The sequence below is a fragment of the Aethalodelphis obliquidens genome, unplaced genomic scaffold (genome assembly GCF_003676395.1).
Source record: "Aethalodelphis obliquidens isolate GAN/ISIS:26980383/991018 unplaced genomic scaffold, ASM367639v1 scaffold11, whole genome shotgun sequence".
Taxonomy (NCBI): Eukaryota; Metazoa; Chordata; class Mammalia; order Artiodactyla; family Delphinidae; genus Aethalodelphis; species Aethalodelphis obliquidens.
Genome location: NW_020837955.1, coordinates 20,704,731 through 20,729,972, shown reverse-complemented (window position 1 = coordinate 20,729,972; position 25,242 = coordinate 20,704,731). Strand labels below are relative to the sequence as shown.

The 25,242-nt window shown below is 55.8% G+C and overlaps 1 protein-coding gene across 14 annotated transcripts in view; it reads left to right on the top strand.

Annotated features, from left to right (window-relative positions):
• SH3PXD2A (SH3 and PX domains 2A) overlaps positions 1–25,242 on the top strand; it is a 241,562-nt gene that overhangs the window by 157,110 nt on the left and 59,210 nt on the right. For 10 of the 14 annotated variants that reach the window (XR_003433908.1, XR_003433907.1, XR_003433905.1 and 7 more), the window contains one exon: positions 23,827–23,958. Coding sequence is in view for 9 of the 14 variants with exons in the window: in XM_027112502.1 (XP_026968303.1) it covers positions 23,827–23,958 (132 nt within the window). In the remaining 5 variants the exon portion in view is untranslated. Of the gene's footprint in view, positions 1–16,945; positions 16,991–17,013; positions 17,465–19,046; positions 22,979–23,826; positions 23,959–25,242 lie in introns of those variants that run through there. The other 4 variants (XM_027112509.1, XM_027112508.1, XM_027112507.1 and 1 more) reach the window with 3 other exon arrangements.

The window sequence follows — 25,242 nt, the reverse complement described above, 5'->3', positions numbered from 1 at the left end:
AGTGCAGCTTGTTTGGAGAACAGATACTGCAGCTGACCTTATTGAGCACTAGCTGTATGCCGGTACCTGTAAAGCGTTGAGGTTATAGGAATGTGCCTTTCTGCCCTCGAGGGGTTTGCAGTCCGCTCTGGGTGATGAACTGTGCAGACAAGAATGTACTGTTGGACAGGGAAGCAAGGAAGTGGCATGGTTACCTGAGGAAGAGCAGTCCAGACCAAGGGCACAGCCAGTACAAGGGCCCAGTGGTGGGAGGTCTGTGGCTGGGTGGAACGTAGGGGAGGTCGAGGTGTTAGGAGGGGAGAGCAGCCATGTAGTGGGGATGCGGCAGCAGCAAAGACCGTGTAGGGCCTTGCCAGCCATTTTAAGGGTTTTGGCTTTCACTGTGAGATGAAGAGCCCCTACGGGGTTCTGAGGAAAGGGGGACATAATCTGACTTAGATCCCAGAAGGATTTTTCTGACCGGTGAGTGGAGATGGTTAAGGGGAGGAGACAGGTGATGAGAGGATGAGGACTCTGGCAGCAATGGAGGGACGAGATGGATTTCCATGATCGGGTGTGGGCCGTGGGGGGCAGTTTATGTCAGGTTGCCTGGGCTCCCATTCTCAGCCGCACGACCTTGGGCAGATCACCTGAGCTCTGCGACCTCACTTGTTCTGTTGTATCAGTCAGGTTCAACTAGAGAAACAGAACCAGCAGGAGCTATCAAATTTCTGGCAAGGAACTGGCTGATGTGATTGGGGGCAGGTGAGGCAAGTCTGAAACCCAAGAGCCGACTGGGGTTGCCATCCACAGGTGAAATTCCTCCTGCAGGGAAGCCTCAGCTCTGCCTTTAAAGCGTTTCAGCTGATGGACCCAGGAGCCCTCGGAGTATCAAGTATAATTTCACTGAAAGTCAACTAATTATGAACCTGATCCCACCTGCAGAATACCTCCCCAGCAATTCCTGGATTAGTGTGTGGTTGAATAACTGGGGATTGTAGCCTAGCCAGGGTGACGCATAAAAGTGATGGACACACCCATGAAAATGGAGTAGCAGCCACCTGCAGGAAGGTGCAGATGATTCAAGGATGTGATGTAGTTAGAGGGCTTTGTGCCGGGCCTGGCAGTAGCAAGAGCCTGTTGCTGTTAGCTGTGATTGGCCGCCCCCCCCTCCCCGGTGAGCACTGCTGCGGGAGCTCAGAGGTGGGCTGGAGCAGGCCCCCCCAGAGCAGGGGCTTCTCTTCAAACCTGAAAAGATGGGCTGGGGCGCCCAGAGTTCTGGGAAGCTGCCTGGCTCCGGCGCTGGTGGCTGGGGAGTTCTGACTTGCACCACGAGGGGGCGCAGGTGGCCACGGATCCTGTGAGATCATCCTGGCCCTGGGATTGTGTCTGAGGCCCCATCCCACCCAGGAGTCCTGTGATGAGCTGCAGCTCATTTATATGCAAATGAGGTTGCTCAAGAGTGTTGCAAGTTTGTTCTTTTGGGCTAGTGTTGATGTTTCTCGTGAAATCCGGTTTACTTTATACTTTTCCTTGGAAACTTGGTGAGCTCTGCCTGCTTCCATTTTAGTACCATACAGTCCGCGTCATCGGATGGAGTTAATGAGATCAGCGTTGCTGTAGTTTCACTGCGGAGAAGCGTGCTGCTTGGAGTTCAGAGTTTAGGTTTTGGCATCAGACAGGGTTTGAACTCCTGCTCTGCCATGTGTTTGCTCTATGACTGGCAGCTGCTTAACCTCTGACCTTCATGCCCCCATATGGAAAACAGGGGTAAAAATAGTGCCTGCCTCTATTAAAGGTAAGGATTGAATTAGCAGGGGGCCCAGCGCATAGCAGCTCCCAATGATAGCAGCTGCCGTTGTTGTTATTTTAAGTATTGATAGGTTCAGAAAGGCAGGGAGAAGTTGGTCCTACCTTGGATTTGAGAGTAAAAAGACATGCTTGAAGCATTATTTTCATTCTTTGAGCCCAGGGCCTGGCCCCAGAGGAGACAGAACCTAGACTCAGAACATTCTGTAGAGTTAAGAACACAGGCTCTGGAGCCAGAATGCCTGGTTTTGTGTCCCAGCTGTGCCAGCTGTGTGGTCTTGGACAAGTCCTAACTTCCCTGTGCCTCAGTTTCCTCATCTGTGGAATGGGTATAACGATAGCACTTCACCAGGTTGCTTGAGGCTTGAATATGTGTTAATATGTGTGAAGTGTCTGGTGCAGGAAACACTAAGGGTTAAGCCTCTTCTATTATGAGTAGGAGGCAGCACCATGGATATCTAGCAGAGGTCCACCGTGGAGGTCCCCCAGCAGAAGGGACCACTGGCTTTGGCATTTGCCCTCCTGCAGGAGAGACTCCTCTCAATCAGAGGGGGAAGGCAGAGTGTGCACCATCTCATAGTTGCCAGTCAGCCTCCCAATAACCTGGGCAGCTGGTCTTGTCCCCCTTTTAAAGACCAGGAGAGGTAGGTTCAGGAACCTGCCCAAGGTCACCTAGCCAGGTAGATGCAGGATTCGAATCTGGTCCTTCTGATCCAAACCTCTTTCCACTGAAGTCTGTTCCCTCCTAAGCTAAGACCCAAGGGATCCACAGGTGAACAGGACTGGGCCCTGGAGACCTCTAGCAGGAGGTTCCACAGACTGAGAGAGGGACTTCCCCAAGAGAGCCCCCCACTGCGGTTTCTAGAAGGAACCCATTGGTCACCAGGGATTCTTAATTGGGTAAAGGGTCCCTTTACAGGGTGTGACTAATATCCCCTTAATCTCTCTTTGTCTGAATTTGGTCTTTAATAAGGTGTATTTGTTTTAAAGCAAAACCTGCCCATAGGTTCTGGCTACTATAAAAAGTTAGTCTACCCTCCTCGTTTTATAGAGGAAGTAACTAAGAGAGGGCCTGCCACCTGCCCAAGGTGAGGGGTTGGGCAGAACCTGGCTTCCTGCTCATCACATTCCCACCAAACCCTGGAATGAGGCGGAGGTGTGAGGAGGGCCATGGTGAAGCAGAGCGAGCAGGTCTGTAAAGCCTCTGGTCCCTCGTCTTCCCACAGGATGAATGCCCCAGTAGGACAGAGAGCAGGGCCAGGCTCTCTCTTGACCCCCAGCCTGCCCTGCTCACCAGCCACAGAGGGAGAAGGGCAGAGACAAAGCAGACGGCAGCAGCCTTCACGCCTCTCCCGGAGGCTTTCATTTCTCTAAGCGATTGCTGGTCTCCGGTCTCTGGCCCCACAGAGGTCACAGCTCAATTGAGAAAGCAGGATGCTCTCAGTGATTCATTGATGAATGCAGGGCAGGATGCGTTGTGATCCACAAGCAGCGGGAGTCAAATAGAAGGGGCTGGGGGTGGGGGGTGGGGTACTAGCCAAGATGGGAGGGGCTGGAGATGCATCCTGGAGGATGGAAGGGGTTGCAATGAGCAGAGGGGTGGGCGGACGCCCCTGGTAGAAGGGCCGGGGCTGAGCAAGGACTTGGAGTCTGAGATGTGATTGAGAAGTTTGAGGGAAGAAGAGATGTCTAGCCTGGCAGAAGTGAAGGGCTAGAGAAGGGGAGGGCAGGAGATGTGTCTGGAAAGGAAACCTGGGAGAGTGTATCAGCAAGACTTTTCCTTTTTTTTTTTTTTATACATTTATTTTACTTTATTTTTGGCTGCGTTGGGTCTTTGTTGCTGCGCGGGCTGTCTCTAGTTGAGGTGAGCAGGGGCTACTCTTCGTTGTGGTGCGTGGGCTTCTCATTGCTGTGGCTTCTCTTGTTGTGGATCATGGGCTCTAGACGCGTGGTCTTCAGTGGCTGCGGCACGTGGGCTCAGTAGTTGTGGCTTGCAGGCTCAGTAGTTGCCACGCAAGGGCTCAAGAGCGCAGGCTCAGTAGTTGTGGCACACGGGCTTAGTTGCTCCGCGGCACGTGGGATCTTCCCAGACCAGGGCTCGAACCCATGTCCCCTGCCTTGGCAGGCGGATTCTTAACCACTGCGCCACCAGGGAAGTCCCAGCAAGACTTTTGCAAAGCTTTCTTTTCTGCCCGAGCCATCCATCCTCAGGGAGAAAGGCCCAGGCTGCTTAGAGAACACGGCCAAGACATGACTGGCACCCTCCAACGGCCAAAAGTGAACGTGTCTTGTGAAGGCATCGTGTTCTGGCACATCTCACCCGGGTTGGTGTTTTTAAATAATTTTTGTTTTCGTGGCTCTGGGTCCTCAGCCTGATGTCACCCTGGAGTTCAAAGCCAACTAATTGGAAGTGAAAGGAGGCTGATTGATTCGTCTGTTCCACAGCCAGCCAATGTGGCAGCAGTGTGATGGAGAAAGTGTGTGTCTGTGCCACGACTCCCCTGCCACTGACTTACTGGCTTGCACACACAAAGCAGGGGCGAGGGAGGTGAGGGCTCCCCGAGTCCTGGAATCCCGTATCTCACTCCCGGGAAGGAGGCAGCTAGCTGGTGTGTGGCCTTGATCCCTCTGCCCTGCTTGCTTAGCTTCTTTCTGCTCCCTCATTCCTATCACCCGACCTCTCCTGCTGGGGTAATGAGAAGATGGGCTGGAAGGGGACAGCATGGGCAAAGGCCCGGAGGTATGCTGAGAGTCCTGAGCCTGCTTGTTGAAGTGCAGGTTCGCAGGCCCTGCCCAGACCTCCTGAATGAGCATCTCTGCGGGTGGCGGCCGGGAACACCAGGCAGTTTTGGTGGGCTCCCCAGGGATCCTGAGATAGAGGCGGGGTTGAATTTGGGGTGGGTCGTCCACGTGGGTTGATGGCAGTGTTCGGGGTAGTCAGGCAGTGAGGAGGCAGCAGGATCGGACCCCCAGGATGGGGCTGCTCCTGGAGGGTGCATTTAGTTGTGTCCCAAGGTGGGGGTGGGGGGCAGAACCAGTACGGGAAGGGGAGCGCAGTTAGAGGACAGAGAACACTGGCCCGGCATTCGGGGCCTTGGAGAATGGCTCTCCACTGGGCCTGCCCAGCCACTAGCTTCCCTTCTGCCCTCATCAGGAGGCTGTGACGAGACCCCCGTCTGCCTTTTATTTCCACAAGGTTTTCCTCTTCAGAGGAGGAGACACCCACATTGTGGTCCAGCAAAGAAATGCTTCCCACCACGGCCCTCAGCCAGAAAACAGCTTGTTCCCCACTTGGGCTTTTTGGCTTATAAACATGCGACAAACGAGGCAACATTTCCAGTAACAACAAAGCCAATGGAAAACAAAGATTTGGGGGAAATGTGCATTATTTATTGTGTTAGCACCTTTTTCTGATCTAAAGTTACTTTGTTTAGAAATAGAAATGTGGCGTGTGTAACTCAGTTGGCTTGTGACATTTTTATAATTGGTCAGTTTTGAAATGTGAGGGCAAAGAAAAATTTTCCAAAGTTTCAGTGAAACTTAGAAGTTTGCGGGGGAAAAAGTGTTTTTCCCCAACTCTTTCTGCTTTACCCTCGGGATCTTGTCATTGCCACATGTGACCCAAGCAGCTGGTATGAAGATGGATTTTCTTAATGTTAGAACTGGATTCTTTTTTTTTTTTTTTTTTTTTGCGGTACGCGGGCCCCTCCTGCTCTGGACGCGCAGGCCCAGTGGCCATGGCCCACGGGCCCAGCCGCTCCGTGGCATGAGGGATCCTCCGGACCGGGGCACGAACCCGCGTCCCCCGCATCGGCAGGCGGACCCTCAACCACTGCGTCACCAGGGAAGCCCCCAGAACTGGATTCTTGTACCAAGAAAATTGGGCCGTGTTAGAAAGTCCCTTCACTTCCCTGTGCTCAGAAGGAAGAGCCACCACCTCTTCGAGATGCTTCCTCCCAACTTTGCATCTGGCCAGTGGATGCTGTGTTGTAGGAAAAGGCCCCCTGCAGGTTTCTGGGAGCTGCCTTTCCTGTTAGCCAGGGTCTCCCCCTGGGCCCTGGACCACCTTAGGCTCCCTGAGTGTTGGGTCAGGGTCAGAGCTGGGTACCTAACTGTTCCCGGAAGGAAGGTGAGGTCCTTGCAAAGCTGTGATGACAGGCTAGTGATAAGAGGCCAAATTAGGACTATCTTGGTTGGCAATAGCCCCCCCTCCCAGGGAAACCTTGCAAACATGGCAGATATTAACATCTCTTGTCCCAGATCTGTCTGGGTGGGGCAGTTTCTCCTGGTCTGTCACCTCTTGGCCGTATACTGTCCCTCCCTGGAGCCTAGTGGCTCTGAGAGCCCTCTGTCAGTTCCTCATTTGCGTTTGGTCACAGGGTTCTGAGTACGAGGCCCCTTTCCCCATCTTCCTCAGTGACCTCGGTTTCTCTCTCTGCTCTAAGCCCGGGGCTCAGTTGACACTAGTGGCTGCTCTCCCAGGGGTGAGGGTATGGCCAAACTGATAAGAAGCAAGTTTCCGAATGGATGCTGGTACCAGACCCTGCTAGGATTAGGTGGCTCCTGCCAGACCTAGAGCTGGCTCACTGGCACTGGCTGTGGCTGTCGTGTAGATTTGTTCAGTGAACATCTGAGTACCTCCTCTGTGCCAGGCCCTGTGGTCCAAGCCTAGGGATACCAAGGTGGATACAGTGAGGTCCGTGTCCTCAGGACTCTCAGTTGGGTCAGGGAGGTGGGAAAGTAAACAGCAGTTATGATGTGATGTCCAAGTGCTATCATGGCGGAGGCGCAGCGGGTGGGATGTGAGGGAGCCTCCCCAGGGGAGGCATAGATATGCCTGTGGGTGGGGTGCTGAGTGAGACCTTCTACCCCCGGTTCCCTGAGGTTTTAAATGAGGCGGCCCGGAGAAGAGGGAGAGCGGCTTGCAGAGGCATCTGGTCAGTCTTAGCGTTGGCTGTGCAAGCGTCTCACATCCTCTAAACCGGGCTGGGGCACATCCTCCACATCCCCCCGGTACCTGCTGGGCAGTATCTCTGCAGAGATACCACTGTAGTTGGTCACTCGTTCACTAAAGTTGTTGAAGCTTAAAAAGTTCTAATTATAAAATTAATACATGTGCCTGGGTTGGAGAGAACTTGCCCCAAAGGTCGCCTCTGACCTGTTCCTTATTGTTAGGAGGACTCTGACTTCCACTGGTCTCCTAGGGGACATGTGCCCTGCCTGTGACAGGAGGGTGTGAATCCTGATTCCATACAGCTGCAGGGCCGTGGCCCAGCCAGCCAGGTGCTTGGCACTCGGAAGTGTTAAGTATCTGACAACAGACGGGTCTCCATCGGGGAAATCTTCATCCAGTGGGTCTCCCTCGTAGTTGATGATTCACCGGGATTGACAGGACAGAGAGAGCAGCCCTTTCAAGGCACAGGTAAAGACCGGGGGACCCAGAAAAATGGCCCCAGCTTCTTGCACTTGTGCAGCGAGCCAGGACAGAGCCCTCTGAGCACCGGTCTCCTTCCGGGCTTCTCCCTGGGGCGGAAGCTCAGTATTAGCCAGAGTCCCTGAGCTGTGGTGCCAAAGGGTTAACTTCGTGCTCCCCAGAGAGCTCGCACACTCCTGACCCTCTCCTGTCCTCCAGGCCCTCCCAGCTGCGGCCTCCTGGGCATAGCTCAGTCACGTGAGAGCCAGATGTGGGGATTTCCCAAGCAGTGATATGTGTGTGTGTGTGTGTGTGTGTGTGTGAGCGTGCACGCACACACACACACACTCACACTGCTCTGTTTACGTGGCATCCGAGAGCTCAGGGGATTGGTCCAAATGTACGCAGAGCAGGAGAAGGATGGGGGTGAGGAGAGGCCCCAGGCTCCAGCCACACACCCTGGGAGGCTGCCCCGAGCCCTGCTGAGCCCTGCTCCCACCAGACATCATAGATAAGCCAGTTGTTTTTGCTCAGACTCCCATTTCCTGCAGCATCCATCTTGCCATAGACCATATTGCTTATGTAGAAAAATTTTTTTAAATCTCTTTGAAGGGCTTTACCACAGATGCTGGAAGCCCGCAGCCTTCCAGGGATGTTCTGCCGGGCCTGGGGGCCTGCCTATGAGTTACTCTGCACAGCACCAGCTAGGCTCAGGGCCTTTCCTGGCCTGAGGATGCCCGTATGTACCTCAGGCCACCCCAGCCAAAACCTAGACTAGAGGAAGTGCAGGGCCCTGGGGGGCAAGAAGGCCCTGGAGCAGTGGTATCAGCTGGACCTCAGTTTCCCCGTGAAACCCTTGGGACTCAGGGCATTGAGTGTGTATCCTTCCAACAGCCACCATGGACTTTCTGGGTACCACCTACTGTGTTCGGTGTGCCGTGAGGATGCTGACAGAGTTGAGACCCTGAAGGAACTTCAGATCTGACTGGAGAGACTCATAACAAATTTTGATTAGCGCCTACTACGTTCCAGACACTTGCTAGGACTACAACACCATCCAGACGTTCTGGAGCCCGTTGACACAGAGACCCGTTGAACAATACAGAGACCCTGCCCAGGGCAAGATAAGGGCGGCCTGCAAACCTTGAAAAGGGCATCACCCTCAACCTCAGTTCACAGGTGAACTCTGCCCCTGGCCCCTGCCCCCCTCATCCCCACCCCCATCCTCCTCTGGCAGTGTCCAGCCAGATGTCAGCTGAAGTATTGTGATCCCTGCTCCAAAGGTGGGGTCCAGTTACAGATGCGAGGCCTCCAGGTCTCAGCCCTGCTGCGTCCCCCCTTGCCCCCACGAGCCCGCACCCGGGGCCCTGCCTGCTATGTTTGGCTCCAGCTTTCCGGTAGGGTCTGGGCAGCCTGGGGCGATGAGGATACACTTGAGTGGCAGCCCTGGTGGCACCAGGCAGGTGGGTGAGGGAGCCACGCAGCCTCCCCCAAACCTACATGACCCCCGGAGCAGTCAGGAGTGCCTGGGAGAGTGTCTTTGATTGTAAATACCTGTGCCCCGTCCCTGAGGCTGGAGAGTCAGTTTGTCGTCGCCGGGAGCCTCCAGCTGGGCATGTGGTAGATGCTCGTTAGATAATTGGCGGTTGATTATTTATAATCTGTTAGTGAAAGTCCAGTCTGGGGAAAATAAAACATTGCTTTTTTTGTGGCCCTGGGGTGAGGTTGTCAGGCCTGGGTCCACTGCTGTTGACTCTCAGGGCTCTTGTGGAGGGTGAGCCAGGGGAGGGGGTGGACTGGCGGGCTGGGGGCTGGAGACACAGCGGCTGCTTACTCCATCCTGCACCACTGGCCTCTGTTTCTGCTGCTGCCGCTGCCTCCTCCTCATGGGCTTTGGCGGGGGGAGCTGGTGGGTGGGGGAATGGGAGGGGGGATACCCCAGTAAGTGGGGGAGGACCACCAAGGCAGCCACCCCAGGGAGGGGGGTGGCTGGGATCCGGGAACTCTGAACAGTGTTGAGTTTGTCTCTTCTGTGCACACCAGCACCCCGGCATGGGGAGAGGTGAGAGCCCGAGAGTGGAGGGGGAGGCCGCCACCCCAGGGGCTACTATGGGGTCAGGCAGCAGCTGTGGGAGCAGAGGCTCAGAGCCCTGCTGGCCTCCCGCACACAGTGCCCCTCTGTCCGCCCACAGCACCTGTGTTTAACCAGAAGCTGAGGGTTTTTGAGCAGGGTGGGAGAAGGAGGCAGACCTGCCTGCCAGGGCAGCCCCCCTGGGCAGCTGCGGTGCTCCCGGGGGCAGCCTGGGCCTCTGCCCACACCCACTTGGGCTGGGCTGTCTCTGCTGGCCCGCCTTGGCCTAGGTGGGTGTCCTTGGACTTAGTCCCTAAGGGGCTGTGGAGTGGCTCCAGCCCTCACGCACCCCATTCCCCACCTGTGCCGGGAGACGACTGTGCTCTGACTGCATGGCTCAGCGGTCAGAGGGTCAGCGGTGCATTCCCGCCCCGGGTTGGGCTGCCCCGACATGGACTCTGGATTCTGGGAAAGGCAGCTCCTGGAGAAGGAGGCAGGCCCCTTCCTACTGAGAGTAAAATGAAAGGAGTATGGCTGAATTTACAAAGGGAAGCCCAACAGAAATAATTGAGCCTCCCTTGGCCAGTGGCTGGGGAGGATCCAGAGAATGAGGTCCCCTGTTTTTAGGCCCCTTTGTTCCCCGTTCCCAACCTGCTTGCCTGGGCTCAAGTCTGACCCATCACTCCCTTGCTGTGGGGCCTTGGGAAAAAGCTTAACTTTCCTGAGGCTTACTTTCTGCATCTGTAAAATACAGATTCTTATAAGGATTAAACGTTTAGTCAAATGTTTAACCCAGTACCTAGAATGCACGTTAAGAAAGTGGGAACTGGCGGCTTCCCTGGTGGCGCAGTGGTTAAGAATCCGCCTGCCAATGCAGGGGACATGGATTTGAGCCCTGGTCCGGGAAGATCCCACATGCCGTGGAGCGGCTAAGCCTGTGCGCCACAACTACTGAACCTGCTCTCTAGAGCCCGTGAGCCACAACTAGAGCCCGTGAGCCACAACTACTGAAGCCCGGCGCCTAGAGCCCGTGCTCCGCAACAAGAGAAGTCACCACAATGAGAAGCCTGCGCACCGCAACAAAGAGTAGCCCCCGCTCGCCGCAACTCGAGAAAGCCCGCGCACTGCAACTAGAGAAAGCCCACGCGCAGCAACGAAGACCCAACGCAGCCAAAAATAAATAAATAATTAACTAATTAAAAGAAAGTTGGGGGGGGGCTTCCCTGGTGGCGCAGTGGTTGGGAGTCCGCCTGCCGATGCAGGGGACGCGGGTTCGTGCCCCGGTCTGGGAGGATCCCGCGTGCGGCGGAGTGGCTGGGCCCGTGAGCCGTGGCCGCTGGGCCTGCGCATCCAGAGCCTGCACTCCGCAATGGGAGAGGCCACGGCAGTGAGAGGCCCGCGTACCGCAAGAGAAAAAAAAAAAAAGAAAGAAAGTGGGAACTGGTATGCTTGTTCTAGCCTCAGCCCTACCACTAACTTGCTGTGTGATCTTAGGCAAACTTCTCTCTGGTCCTAAGTCCCCACATGCTCCTTCCAGCCTTTATTTAGCTCAGAACCCTCAGGCCCTGGGCAGGAACAGCTACATGATTTAGGCGACCTCTTGTTCATAAATTATTAAAGATTTCAAATTGGGAACAGAGGGTGTTAAGCCAAGAGCAGGGCCCTGCTAAGTATGTATCCCTGTGCGCCTGAGCAGATCACACCGCCTGAGGCCACCCCTGCCTTGGAGGCTGTGAGCGTAGAAGGCAGGGCCAGGGGTCTGGGCTGCTGGTGTAGCAGCATTGACCCCTCACCTCCCCAGCCCAAGGGCATGAGTTTTTCATGCTGTAGGTATTGATGAGCTGGAGGCTGCTGCTCACCCTGGAGCAGGCTGCAGAGAGCTGCCCCTGTGGGTAGCAGCTCACACACCTTACAGCAGGACACTCCCCAGCTTCCACCCGTGTGACTGTGGACTGGAAGTCGTGTTTGAGTTATTGCTTGTTCTCTGTCTTGACCATCTTATTTCATGCCATGCTTTTTCCGGATGCCATTTGTATCACTTTCACTGTTGTGCCACTGTCTCTGCTGCTCTGAGCTTGATGACCTATTTCAGGCCCTATATATCATGTAGGTCAAGCTGCTACTTCTTTGTGAAGCACTGTTAGCCCTCGAGGGCTCTGGTAAAGATTTGAGCTACTTCATGCCTATGACAGCACAGTGCCTGCCACAAGGGATGTGCTCTCGTGAAAAAGTAGCTCCTTCTCCTTCTACTGTTAAATAAAATAACAGGGCTAGCAGCTGTCAAGCCCTAATTAGTTGATGACCTGAAAGCGGTGGCTGAGTTCCCTGGTGGCCTAGTCAAAAAGGAAAAGAAACATATGGAGTCTAGGAAATTTAAGAAATCTAGCCCTATGTAAGGTTCAGTTGTACAAAAGGAGAGAAAAGACTAGAATACAACAGATATTTAGAAACCAGTTCAAGGCTGCAGTGAGGTAAGAACAATAGAATTCCCAAAGAGAGAGAGGTCTTGAGTGTTCAAGTGCGCTGAGGTATTGAAGAATGGAAGGACACAGAGACAACAGGGGGGTATTCATTCCCGGCAGGGGCCCTGCTCCTCCTCCCCTCCCAGGAGCTCAGGGCCGGGGCTGTGTAAGCCGATAAGGCGGGTGACCCTGCCCTGGTCCCACTGAGCCCTTGGTTTGCTTTCATTCTACGAAGAGTTTATGCTGTTGGCTGTCCTCCTGTCTCTCCCACCTGGGCTTTCAGCCCACTCTGGATTTATTAGTTTGGATGGGTGGAACTTGCTTTACACCAGGGAAGAATTTCTGGAAGCATGGTTTGAGACTACATTTGGGTAAATTGAACCCAATTCTCCCTGCTCTGGAGTTACTCAACATTAAAAGAAACATTACAGAGCAGTAGGAGTCCCTCTCCTAACTTAAGTCTATCCAGTTGTTTGTAACGTAGTCCTCGGGTGTATTTGTGTTTGGGGGGAATGTCCTTAAAGTCAGGGGCCCCTGTAATATTGTTCTTTGATTTCTCATAATCACCTGGACTTGACAAGAGTCAGGTTCAGCACCTAAGTGTCATCAGGACTTGCAGGCACCTGGTTTTCTCTGGGCCTGGATTCTTGCTGGTCCAGCAGGCCAGGAGGAGTGGCTGTGGCAGGAACATGAGTCCTGTGGGATGGCCATGGGAGGGACCCTGTCTCCATGCCTTCCGTCTCCCAGGCACACACTGCTTTAGTCATCAGCTTTGTCCCTGTCACCCACTCCCCTTCTGTGTTCCAGGGGCCTAATTCCTATCCCTCCAAAACCTTTCACAGGCACTAGGCCATTTCACTCTTTTTTTTCTCCCATTGCGGAGCACAGGCTCTGGACGCGCAGGCTCAGCGGCCATGGCTCACGGGCCCAGCCACTCTGCAGCATGTGGGATCTTCCTGGACCGGGGCACGAACCCGTGTCCCCTGCATCGGCAGGTGGACTCCCAACCGCTGCGCCACCAGGGAAGCCCCATTTCACTCTTAAAGCAGACCTACAACGAAAAAGACATGGTAGATATTTTTATCCCCATTTCACAGAAGGAAAAGGGGCTCAGAGATTTGCTAAATGCCCCAGAATCAGTGAGCTAAGCGAGAGGGCAAGGGCAAGAACCAAGATTTTTAAAAAATTCTTGCTCCAGTTCCTCTGTCTCATGTGCCTCCCGAGCGAACTGTGGCACTTCTTCACTTGAGTCTCCTATATTGAGCGTGTGTTCAAGTGGTTTTCCCTGGAAAGGTGGTCTGTTTCTCTGGAAAGATTTGTTTCTACTGTGGTGTACTTGCATTATGGAGACTAGCAGGTTACTACTGGAAGAGTCTAGAACATGAAACAAGTATCTTGGAGATCAGTGGGCCCAAAATGCTTGATTTTACAGATGTGGCCCAGAGAAGTCAAGCCATTTGCCCAAGGTCACACAGCCAGTTCTCAGCAAAACCAGTTGTGCAGATTCCCAGTCTCACGCCCCTTGCTGTCCACCAGGCCCCGTGACTCTGCTCTGTAGGGCCCTTGGTTCTGTCACCAGAGAGGGGGGTCGAGACCGCAGGGAGGGCAGGAAGCAGTTGGTTTGTGTCACTCACAGCTGCTCATTTGGCTGCGCCTGTCTTTTGCTCCTTTGCCCTGTCTCTCCTTCTCACCATTTTCCCAGTCCTGAGCCAGCAGCCATGTCTGCCTCCTGGCCGAGGGGCCAGGGTTTGTAAGCCAGGGGGCCACTCCTCTGTTCATCGCAATGAGGCAGAGGGGGGTCCTTCCCGCCCTGGGCTGGAGAGAAGGCACTCCAAAGGGGGGAAATTTGGGGTGGGAGCCATGGAACTGGATTAATTCTGCGGATCCAGGGGACTGGGAAATAAATCATGTTTTAAAAAGGCTTTTTTTTTAAAAGACAGGCTCGTTTCTGGTCCGCTTCCCATTTTCCTTTGGAAAGAGGGAAGGCCTGCTTATTGCGGGGGGAAGGGGGTGGGCATGAGTTCAGCTTGTTCCACATTTAGGAGTGGGGGCTCGGTTTCCAGAGGCTGAGGGATCTTTTCCTGTCTGCCCTCCGTGGCCTGCCCAAATGCCCAAACCCGAAAGGCCCAGAAGGGCATCGGACCCTTCAAGATGACTGTTGAAAAAACCAACCAAGCAGCAAAGGCCTCGGGAGCATTTGGTCCACATGGGCCAACAGCCTCCACTTCTCTCCCCTGGGGATTTGGAGCAGCTCCCCTTCTCTGACAACCTCATCTCCCAGCCTTGGGTCTGGCAAACCACTGCCCACAGGCCAAGCCCAGCTCACCATGTGGTTTTTTTTAATTTATTTAATTAATTAATTTATTTTTGGCTGCATTGGGTCTCTGTTGCTGCGTGCAGGCTTTCTCTAGTTGCGGCGAGCGGGGGCTACTCTTCATTGGGGTGCGCGGGCCTCTCAGTGCGGCAGCTTCTCTTGTTGCGGAGCACGGGTGCATGGGCTTCAGTAGTTGTGGCACGCAGGCCCAGTAGTTGTGGTGCACGGGCTTAGTTGCTCCGCGGCACGTGGGATCTTCCCAGACCAGGGCTCGAACCTGCGTCCCCTGCATTGGCAGGCGGATTCTTAACCACTGCGTCACCAGGGAAACCCCAACCATGTGGTTTTGTAAGTAAAGTTTTATTGGCACACAGCTCGTTCATTTCTCTACAGATTGTAACAGCAGAGGTAAGCAGTCTCGACAGAGACCACGTGGCCCACAAAGCCTAAAATATTGGCTCTCTGGCCCTTCACAGGAAGTCCGTCGACCCCTGTTTTAGCAGAACACATCTTCCTGGGTCCTCCAGGCCCAGGCCAAATGAATTCCCTTGGCTCACTGACGGACATTAGCACTTCCCAAAACATTTCCCTCCGAAGAACCCGAAGCGAAGTGTACAAAGTAACGAAGCCAGCAGAGATGGAGAGAGGTGTGGGCGACCTCTTAGTTGGCTCAGCCCAGGGCTGGGTGCGGCCAGCTGGTGTTGGGATGGGTCTGGCGTTAGGCCTGCCCAGGGGCGTTAGGATGGCCTCGCTGGGTGGCAGCCACTTGGCTACGTTTGGGGCACAGCATCAAGGAGTCATAACCCCAGCAAGATCTGGCACCAGACAGTGAAGCCCCACATTCTGAACTGAGACCCCCTCACCTCAACCACAGCAGCTGAAAGCCTCGGACTGTGTCTGCTTTGTCTCGGCCCTGCCAGGGCATGAGAGCTGGGCCAGCGTGGCTCCTGCTGTCCCAGGAGGCTTCTGGCTGCTGGGCCTGGTCAGAGACTCTGGCCACAGGACGCCTGTCTGTGGGTGTAGTCCCCCAGAACCCCTTTACCCCCAATTCCAGCTGACCCAGTGTCTGTGGGAAGCGTCTCTGTGCGCCAGCATTTTCTTGATGCGTCTAGTATTGAAATGCCATCTGGTTCTCGTCCTTTCAACTCCAGGAGCCTGGTTTTCCTGCTGCCCCCCAGAGCTGATTGAACCAAGCCCATGGGATATGCCCAGGGAAGAGGTTCAGAGAGGTTAAGTAACGTTATCAAAGGGGCAGAGCCTGGATTTGAATCCAGACAGACTCCAGAGGCCGCGCCACACCTCTCCAGTGGATCCCCACTCTGTTGGTTTACAGTGAGTGCTGGAAGGGCCAGGCTTCCCAGGTCTACATGGTGAGCCAGCCTGCAACCGGAAGGTGGCTTGCTGAGCGAGGGAAAGTTAGGTGCTTTAAATGGTGAGCGACATCAGACTGAGGCCTGAAGCCTGTGTCACCACAAGAGATGAACACTGTACTAGCTGCGTGACCTGGACCAAGTTACTTAACTTCTGGTTCAGAGTCTTCACCTGCAAAATGGAGGGAGTTCCTTATCACTGTAGGTTTATCATGAAAAACAGATGAGTTACTCTATGTAAGTGCTCAGCACAATGCTTGGTGTACAGTAGATGCTGTATAAGTGTTGCTGCTGTGATGATTACCATTACTATCTATCAGGCCGCTCTCCTGGCCAACACCAGGCAAGCAGCCCAAGGGCTTGCCTCTCAGACTTGCATCTCCACGTTTCCTTCTCGCTGTAGCCACTGTAGCCAACGCTGTTCTCCTTTGGAGGCAGTGAGCAGTTCAGCAGAGGAAGCACCAGTGGGGGTGTCCCAGACCTGGTTCCATTTCTGGCTCTGCTACTCTGGCCTCTTGGGAACTTGGGCCAGTTCCTTCCCCTGTCTAAGCTCAGATCCCACCCCTGTAAACTGGGGCAAAAGGTGTGTTCCCAGCTCAAGGACCTGGGTGTAAGTGAGCCACTGTTCACTGTAGGTAAACTGTCAGCATCACGTGTTGACCCTCTGATATTCTAGAAATGTCCACACCATTGATTAGGCTAAGAGCTATTTGCCTCATGATGTTACCGTATCACATCTCACGATCTTAAGTTGTTTTAGGTGCTTTGACATTGTTCCTCCCTCTCGGCAGGAAGACAACTTTTAACCTCATTTCACAGATGAGGAACCTGGGGCCCAGATCACACGTGGCTGTCTGAGCCTGGACGAGAGCCCTCGTTTCTTCTGGTCGCTAAAGGCCCCCGTTCTTCTGGGTTGGAGTTGGGGTGTGAGACTTTTTAAAACAAGGCTTCCTTGCATTTTGCCAGAGCCTGTCTGCCTTCCTCAATGCTTAGGGCTGGACAAGACATTGAGGCCCAGTGGTGCAGTGGCTGGAGACTGGCCTTGGGCTCCCCGACCTGACGTTTAAGGTTCCAGGCCCACGCTGCTGAGCGTGCCGGCCTGGTGAGGATCACGGCCAGCCACCCACATGGCCAGGGGGGAAGGTCCGGGCTGCCTTCTCCAGGGCAGCGATAACCCACGGGCCCTGTTCCAGGCCCGGATCGTGTAGGATTCTCTGTGCTCCAGAGGATTCCTGCGTTTTGCAGACACCTCATTATCCCCGTCCTGGCCAGCAGTGTCCCAGCTCCTCTGTAATCACTCAGGCCCACGCCCAGCAGCACTTCCAGGGCCAGGAAATCACTCCCCTCCCTTCCCCTCCCCTCCCCTCCCTTCCCCTCCCCTCCCCTCCCCCGCCTTCCGCCCCGCGCGGCCGACTCAGCGCCTGCAACCACTCGGCCCAGTGTGGACCTCCTGCCTGCCTAACGGTTCTTTCTTCTCCTCTGATTCTCTTCTCTCCTGCTGCTGCTTGCTCTCGGGGGACTCGGAAGTGTGGCTCTCCAGCTGGGCTGAGTCTCCTAAGAAGAACGTGACAGGTACTGCCTGGTGTGCATGTGTGTGAACATGTGTGTCCCTGGCATGCAGGCCCACGGAGCCGGTGCCCTGTGATGTGTGGCAGCTCTTTGTCAGCATGTTGGCGTCTTCTCGGCCATCCCCTCTGCCTTCCTTTCAACCCTTTTTAGGTCCCAGATCCAGCCTTGGAGCCCTTTGGTGGGTGATGACCACATAGCACAGTGTGTCAGCAAATGCACCCTGGACCCGGAATGTGTGGGTTTAGATCCCGGCTCTGCCACGTCCTGGTCTCGGGTTACGTAACCTCTCGAGTCTCCCTGAGCAGATGCGGCAGCATCTCACCAGGAGCCTGGGGCACAGAAGGTGCTCAGGTGGTGGTGAGGCTCCCATCACCTTCCACCCCGTGAGATGGGCCAGCTGAAGATGATTAGTCTCCCTTCAAGGCTGTTAACCCGAGGCAGAGAGCTGAAGTCTCCAACACCCCAGCTGAGGCAGCGGTGGGTAGTGGGGTGGGGAGTCTCGTAACTGCAATGAAGTCGCAGCCCCCACACCCCGGGGATCCAGAGCTGGGACCTGCCTCTGGTCTCGGGGCTTCAGGACCTTGGGCTTCCTGGGCACCCATAGCCCTCAGGGACTTGGGCTTGGGCTCTGTGTCTGGGCAGAGCTGGGACAGAGGTCAGAGGCTTACCTTTAGCCTTCGTTTTACTGGACAATGGTAGAAAAACCTGGACAGCAGTGTTCTCAGCTGTTAGATGGACATGGTATCAGGTAGAGGGAAGGGATTTCCAGAAGGGTCTTCTAGAAGCCCCTCCATTTTTGTGAGTGCCACCTGGCCCTCCTTCCCCAGCCCAAACCTGAGAGCAGAGGTGAGGGTCGGGGTTGGGGGAGAAAACAGAAAGGTCAGAGGTTGAGGGGAGGGGGTTGGACCAGCCCCTGCCCTCACAGCCGTAGGCAGGGAACCGGAGGTGAACAGCCTGGGTGGGCGGGGCAGAGGAGAAGGCAGCAGGCAGAGGACCTCTTGCCTGTCCCAAGCCCCTCGCAGTCATCCTTCTCATGTTGCCTGTGACGAGGGCCTCGGCCTGAGCTAATCACTGGGCTCCCGTCCCTTTTTTCCCTCTCCCGAGACAGTGAGCCAGAGCCCACTTGGCCCACAACAATACATTTTATTCACCAAACGTATAGCCTGGCTGCCCGAGGGCCTATGGAGAGGCCGGCAGGCTGAGGCTGGCCTGGGAGGAATCAGTTGTGAGAGACTGAAGGGACCTTGGTGGGACACCCAGGGTTTGGGGGATCATGGAGAGCGTGGGGAGCCTGGGACGGGGGCCACCGTAGGGATTGGCTTCTCAGGATGAGCCCAGCTGTTTGGAGAGAGAGCCTGAGGGGAGGCCACGTGGGCTGGGGGAAACCGCCAGACCAGGGCCGGGGTCTTGGGCGAGTCGCCACGTCACTCTGGGCCGGCCTTGGTTTCCCCATCTGGAATGTTGGCAAGTTCAGCGAGACTGGACACTCAGAGGTAAGGGGCTGACGCTGGGGATCCTTGTGGATAAGGGGCCTCAGGCTGCTTGGGCTGGCATCCATGCATAAGTGGGCCCTGGGGGTTCTGACACGGCTCTCCAGCTGGCAAATGCTCGCTGCCTACCAGGAGGTGGGGTCTGAGAAAAGCATGAGAAGGAACAGAGCCATGGCCGCTTCTCCTGGCAACCGTGGCCCTCGCCCTGACCTGCGTGCTGGGGGTTTGTTTGTTTGTTTTTTATAAATTATTTATTTTGGCTGCATTGGGTCTTTGTTGCTGCACGCGGGCTTTCTCTAGTTGCGGCGAGTGGGGGCTACTCTTTGTTGCGGTGCGCGGGCTTCTCATTGCGGCGGCTTCTCTTGTCATGGAACATGGGCTCTAGGCGCAAGGGCTTCCGTGGTTGTAGCACGCAGCCTCAGTAGCACGGCTTCCGTAGTTGTAGGACGCAGCCTCAGTAGCACGGCTTCCGTAGTTGTAGCACGCAGCCTCAGCCTGTCGTGGGCTCTAGAGCGCAGGCTCAGTAGTTGTGGCGCACGGGCTTAGTTGCTCTGCGGCATGTGGGCTCTTCCCGGACCAGGGCTCGAACCCGTGTTCCCTGCACTGGCAGGCAGATTCTTAACCACTGCACCACCAGGGAAGCCCCTGCATGCTGGTTTTGAGGCTTCAGAGGAACCTAAGCCCCGCCTCTCCTCCCCAAATCTCCCATTTCCTGTTTGCTTTGTAAACAGTCTACAGTTTACATAGGGCATTAACCCCATCACCTTATACCATGCTCAGAACAACCCCACAAAGTAGGTACTGTTATTGTTCCTGTTTATGGATGAGGAAGCTAAAGCTCAGAGAGGTTAAGTGTCCTCTGCAGAGTCACAGAGCTAATAAGGACAAGGCAGGACTGGACCTCAGACCCTCAGACTCCAGTCTGATGCTCTCGCGTCACGACTCTCAGGCAATTATTGTGTCCGGTGCCGTGTCCTATGGCTCCAGTCCTGAGGCGTCTGTCTACCCTCATCAGGGAGACTCTTGTCTAAAGCATATGATCTGGTTGGGGAGCAGTGCCCCACAAGAAAATCCAGTGCATGACAGGAGCAAGCACTGTAGCTGAGTGATTGGATGGTTCCTGGAGGGGCGGAGATGGTTGGGTAGAATTGGGGTTGGTAAAGGGGAAAGCATTCCCAGCAGGGGGAACAGCTAAAGCAGAGGCTTGGACATAAGAACCAGCATAGAAGAGTGTGACTGGCACACAGTGGGTGCTTGATATCTGTGTGTTGGATAAATGAACGTTGCCTGGATCAGAGGAGATGTGTGTCAGGGAACTTGGGGAGCTCAGGTTGTCAAGAAAGACTGAGCTTGAATTTGGCCTTTCTTCTTTAGGCAGCAGGGACCCAGTGAAGGTGCTGGAGCAGTGGATTGACTTAGCAAAAGCCTCATTTAGAAGCCTAAGTTGGCAGGCAGGAGCCAGGGGTCCATCCAGTTGGTAGCTAGAGGAATGCAGGTGTGAGGCAAGCGTGGGGCAGGGCTCTGGGGCACTGCCAGAGCCCCAGCAGATCCAGCCAGGGGCTCTGAGAAAGGCACAAAGGTGAGATGGATGAGACCCTGACAGAAGGTCCCCTTCCAATCTGGGAGGGACTCTTCTCTCTATAAGGAGTACTCCCCTTCTCCATGCCACTGCCAAACGCTTCCTATCTGAAGACAGGAGGCTCGCTCCACTGCATCTCCCCCTCCCTCGGGCTGACTCCTTCAGCCCCCAGTTTTCCAGGCCTTGGCTGGGAGGGGATCCAGAGCAGCCTCTGTGGGATGACATCACCCACCGGCCTGCCTGCCGAGTGTTTTCTCATCTGGATACCTGCTCCCAGCTCACACCCGTCCGAGCAGCCCTGGGCAGGCAACACCCTAAGAGGTAGATGCCAGAGAGCGTGAGCTTGTGCTGGCGGAGGGGAGGGCAGTGAGGAAGACAGAGTGTCTGCCTGTGTGTCCATCTGTCCGTCCCCTAGGCTGTGTGCTACTGCCTGTCTTCTGTGCTCTGGAACGCCTGGAGTACATTTTCTTAACTTTTCTACCTGTGTCCCAGAGTGTCAGTCTTCAGAAAGCTCAGGCCAATTTCCACGGGGCAGCGTGGAGGTGGGAGCAGTATGTGGGTTTTTCCCCTTTGAAATCTTGCCTCAGATTTCCTTGGCTTGGATTAAAATGACCTGGTGTCTCCATTCCCCAGCCCCCCGCTTACCCTCTCGAGCAGCTTTTGGCCACAAACCCATCACTCCTTGTTTCTCCCTGCCTCTGTTTCCCCATCTCCCCTTTTTCTGCCTTCCAGAATTTAGTTCTCTAGTTTTCCCAGATTTCGGAGGTGAGGCCCTGCCTGGTTTATCCGTATTGGCTAAAAGCAAGCCGTTAAATCACTGTTCATCTATCTGTCCATTCATTCATTCATTTCCCCAACAGTTACAGAGTGCCTGCCCCCAGTGGGCACTGTGGTCTGGTCAACAGATGCTACAAGAGTCGAGAAGAAACCCACACGCCAGTCTTTATTAAGCAGCAACTATGTGTCAGATGTGGAGTGGGTTGGATGAGGCAGGGCCCCTCCTCGGGGTCAGTGGCTGTCTATAGGCCACACACAGGACCTGAGTCAGGACGCAAGCAGCGCTGTCAGGAGGACGTGGGTTCCATCCCAGCTGTGTGACCTTAGGAAAATTGCCTCATGAGCCTTAGTCTGCCTGTGTGTGAAATGGGGCTAGAACAAGGGCCTACACCTGGGTTGTTCTGAGGATCAGATATGGTCTGCATTAGGTAGTGAGCACTAATGAAAGCTTGCTATTAACTGTCAGCATCATCTGGGCTCTCAGGCTTTGGAAGCTCTCTAACCAGCTGGAGAACTCCTGTCTTCTGTTTGTATCTTGAGTTTTCCTTTCCCACAAACTGGAAAGGGAGCCCCTGTGTCCCACAAGGGCAGGGGCTGGCCCTTTTTGTGCTGGGTGCACTCACTACCAGCCCCCCCTCCCCGGGGACACAGCGGGAGGTAGTCTCTGTCAGCGCCGTGCCCAGCGCTGCCTCTGTGCATCTAGCAGGGGTAGGCACAGAAGCTGGCCCAATCTGAGTGCACAGCCAGGCCCACCCTGCTGCCTAGCTGTTGGTTGCATTTTGGCCTGAAATACAATCTTGGCTTCGGATGGGCTGCCTGGGGCAGTGCCTGTGCACATCCATGTGGCAGGCCTCAGCTGGGACAGGGTCCCTCCTGGGTCTCCAAAGGACTGAGCTGGGGCTGCAGGGGCTGCACCTCATGGGAGAAAATTGCCAGGTGCAGTGGGTTTCTTTCCCTTCCATCGACCCCACCCTAGGTTGGATGGAGCCTCCCGCACAGAAAGACCCAAAGATCCAAGCAGCGTTTCTCACCCTGGCTGTGTATGAGAACCACGGGAGAGGAGGGGGTGTCTAAAAAATACCTGAGGCCAATTCAGTCTGCATCTCTGGGCGTGGGGCTCAGGCATCAGTTACTTTAGAAGCTTCCCATATCTTGTGGGACCAAGTTGAGGATCATCGTGCTAGGAGAATGGGATGTCTGGAAACAAATCAGAGACAGTTCTGTAATGGAAAGAGAGATGGGCTTGAACCTAAAACACTGAGTGAATTTGGTTCTCTCCATAGCAACTGTGTGAGCCGGGGCAAGCCTCTTGTCTTCTCTGGGTCTCTGAGGTGTCTTTTGTGAAGTGGGAAGGTAACAAGGTTGTTGTGGGGACAAAATGGGACAGTGTATGAGCCTGGCACAGAACATTTGCCAAGTTAGACTCAGGCATGTGGGGAAGGTAGCTACGGGCTGAAGCACCAAGGGGGGACCCTCTCAGCCATTTCTATAGCCAGACTGGTGGTGTGAAGCCCCCAGCCTTTCAGGAGACTGGTAGATGTATAGGGTGATAGACACAGAGTCTAAGAAGTATGCTAGGAATTCCTCTATGCCGGGGAGATGGAGAGGGGGGTCTGGGAAGGCTTCCTGTAGGAGGTGACCAGTGGGTCTGTGGTTCATGGATCCTTTCAGCTCCTAGCCGGCCATGTGTTATCTTAGGTGCTGTGTCCCCACTGCACTCTAGTGATGGTAATAGTGAGGCGCAGAGAGCTTTCAGCAGCACATTCAATGCCGCACAGCCAGTGAGCCGAGATGGGCACCCAATCTGTCTACCTTCCAGCCTGGCGTTTGCTTAATAAATGTTGCACTGATTCAGTGGCTAAAGAGGACAGAGAAGCTGCTCGCTCCCTGTCCTCTTCCTGCTTAGCCCCACCTTTTGACCCCTCAAGCTCCTGAAACTGCCAGGAGAGGGCAGCTGGTGGCTTCCGGGAGCCTGACCACAAGCCCCAGCAGAGCTTAAAGGCAGAGGGAGGCTGAGTCGGTCTCCATGTGGCCGGAGGGCGGCAGCCAGGCCGGACGATGCCCCGTCGGGAAGCGGGCCTGGGGGCACGGGCCTGAGGCTGGTCCTCGGGGGACCAGGCCCGTGGGCTCAGTGGCCGCACCTTGGTAAGCCCGAGGGGCAGGAGTGGAGCCGAACTTGAGGAAAAGTTGGCGGGGGGCGAGCTGGGCTCTCCAGCGCTGGCGCTGGGACTTTCTTCTTGGGTTTCAAGTAAACAGTCTCGGCCCTCCTCCCCCTCCCCTGCCTCCACCCCCGGCTCCTCATTCGATGGGTCTCATGTGTTTCTATTTAAGGGCTGCGAGTAAACCCCAGTGATTGGCGGCCTCAAACCCTCTTGACTTCTCGCCTGGGCCCAGCCTGCCGTGGAGCCGTCCTCTCCCGCTCTCTCCCTCTCCCGCCCAAGGGGAGGACTGCTAACTCTCTTTCTCTGGGTTTACAGGGGTTGGGGAGAGGCCCGAGCCCTCCTCCTCGCCTGGCCTTTCCTCTCGCCTCTGCTCCGGCCTCAGCCCCCATGGGCCACCCGCCCGCCCACCCGCCTGCGGCCCTCCCCTCGCACCCCTGCGGCCGAGGGGTCCGGAGAGACCACGTCCGCCCCAGGCCTCTCCTCCGACTCCCTCTCCCTCGTGCCGGGCTGTGATTAATTCATCGCGGCCGCAGGCTTTTTCCTCTGAGTCCCCTCGGCCTCTGTCTCGTCTCTGCCTCTCCCTCCGCGCCCCCCACCGCTGGCCCCCGGCTCCCCATGTCCCCCGGTCCCCGCGGCACAGCGGGCCGGTGTGGGGCCCTGCTATATGGCCTGTCCTTGGGGCCCGGCGAGCTGCGAGCCCTGGCTGCGGGCGGCCCCTCCGAGCGGCGCTGGCGACCGAGCAGCCTCCCCCGAGGCCGATGGACAGGGGGCGCCCCGGCCGCGGGGCCATGGCTGGCCGCTGGCTCACCGCATGCTTTCTGCCCTCGCCAGGTGCCGACACCCACGCCGAGCCCATGATCCTGGAACAGTACGTGGTGGTGTCCAACTATAAGAAGCAGGAGAACTCGGAGCTGAGCCTCCAGGCCGGGGAGGTGGTGGATGTCATCGAGAAGAACGAGAGCGGTGAGTGCCCAGCTGTCTGGCCGGCCACTCGGGCGAGGAGCCCGGCTGGTTTTTGTTCCCCTCCTCCTCCCCCACCTCTGCAGCTATACGTTATTTCCATCTGGCTGGGAGAGGGCCGAGGAGGCTGAAGTTTCCCCTGTTGGTTTGGGCTGCAGGCCAGCAGTTTGCCTGATGGTGGAAGAATGTCTCCACCACTCGGGGTAATTAACTGGCTTGTGTTAATGCAAGGCCAGGGTGGCAGCATGGGCACGACTGTCCAGCCCATGTTCAGGGTCCCTGTGCCCCCTGAGGCCCGGGGGAGGTTGCTCCCAGCTCAGGGGCATCCTACAGCAGCTTCCCCCTTGGGGCCATGTTCCAAATTGGGGACAAGGCCGGGGTGGGAGGACCCGGCTGGTTGGTGGGGAAGGCAGGCCATGATGTCACTGTAGGGGTCCCGGGTCCTCAGGCGGCTTGTCTGAGGAAAGGTCAGGCCTGTGGAGGTTGGCTAGTGTCTGGGCGGTGAGCTGACTGCCCCCTGCTGAGCTGAAGGCCGCCAGGCCCTGGGAAGAGGGCCCAGACAGGGGGATGAAATCAGGTCCTGGGGCCAGGGAGGGTCCTGCAGCAGCCGCCCTGTCATTGGGAACTGAGGCTTTGTCTTGGCTGTCCAGGGGCCTGCCAGTTCCAAGGTTCTCACCATGTAGGCCTCAGTGCCCTTGGCAGCAGGGGTCTCTCGGGTGGAGAGAGGAGGGCCTGAGTCCGTCGGTCTGAGGTGCAGGCGTGTGTGACCCCTGCAGAGCCAGGGATGAACTCTGGCCCAGGATATCCATCATCAGTTTGCTTATGACCTGCTGGCGCTTGAACTGGTTCCTGGGGTGTTCTGTTTTGGTTTCGGTTTGCTGTGGGGGAAGGCCCCCGTGCATGCGGGCACGTTGGAGCCTCTCTGAGCTGTTTGGAGGACACTCCCAGAGGGGAGGGGCCTGTTCTTCTTTTCCTGTTCCACTCTATTCCCCTCCAGTATTTTAAGCTCTGACAGGAAGACAGATCAAAGGCTGTCTGTGCCCATTCTATAGATAGAATAACTGAGGCACAGAAAAATTGAGGGGAAGTGAGTCACCTGAAGTCAAAAACAGAACAGAACGGTTCTTGGGCCCCTGATTCCTATGCCTGTGGGCAGCAAGTAGCTGTAGAGATACTGAGGAAATCCCAGTGGGCCTCCTGGGGGAGGTGAGATTAGGTTCCTGTTGCAGGAGTCTCAAGAGCTGTGCTCTCTGAGAACAGGGCCGTGATGCCAACAAAGACCTGACT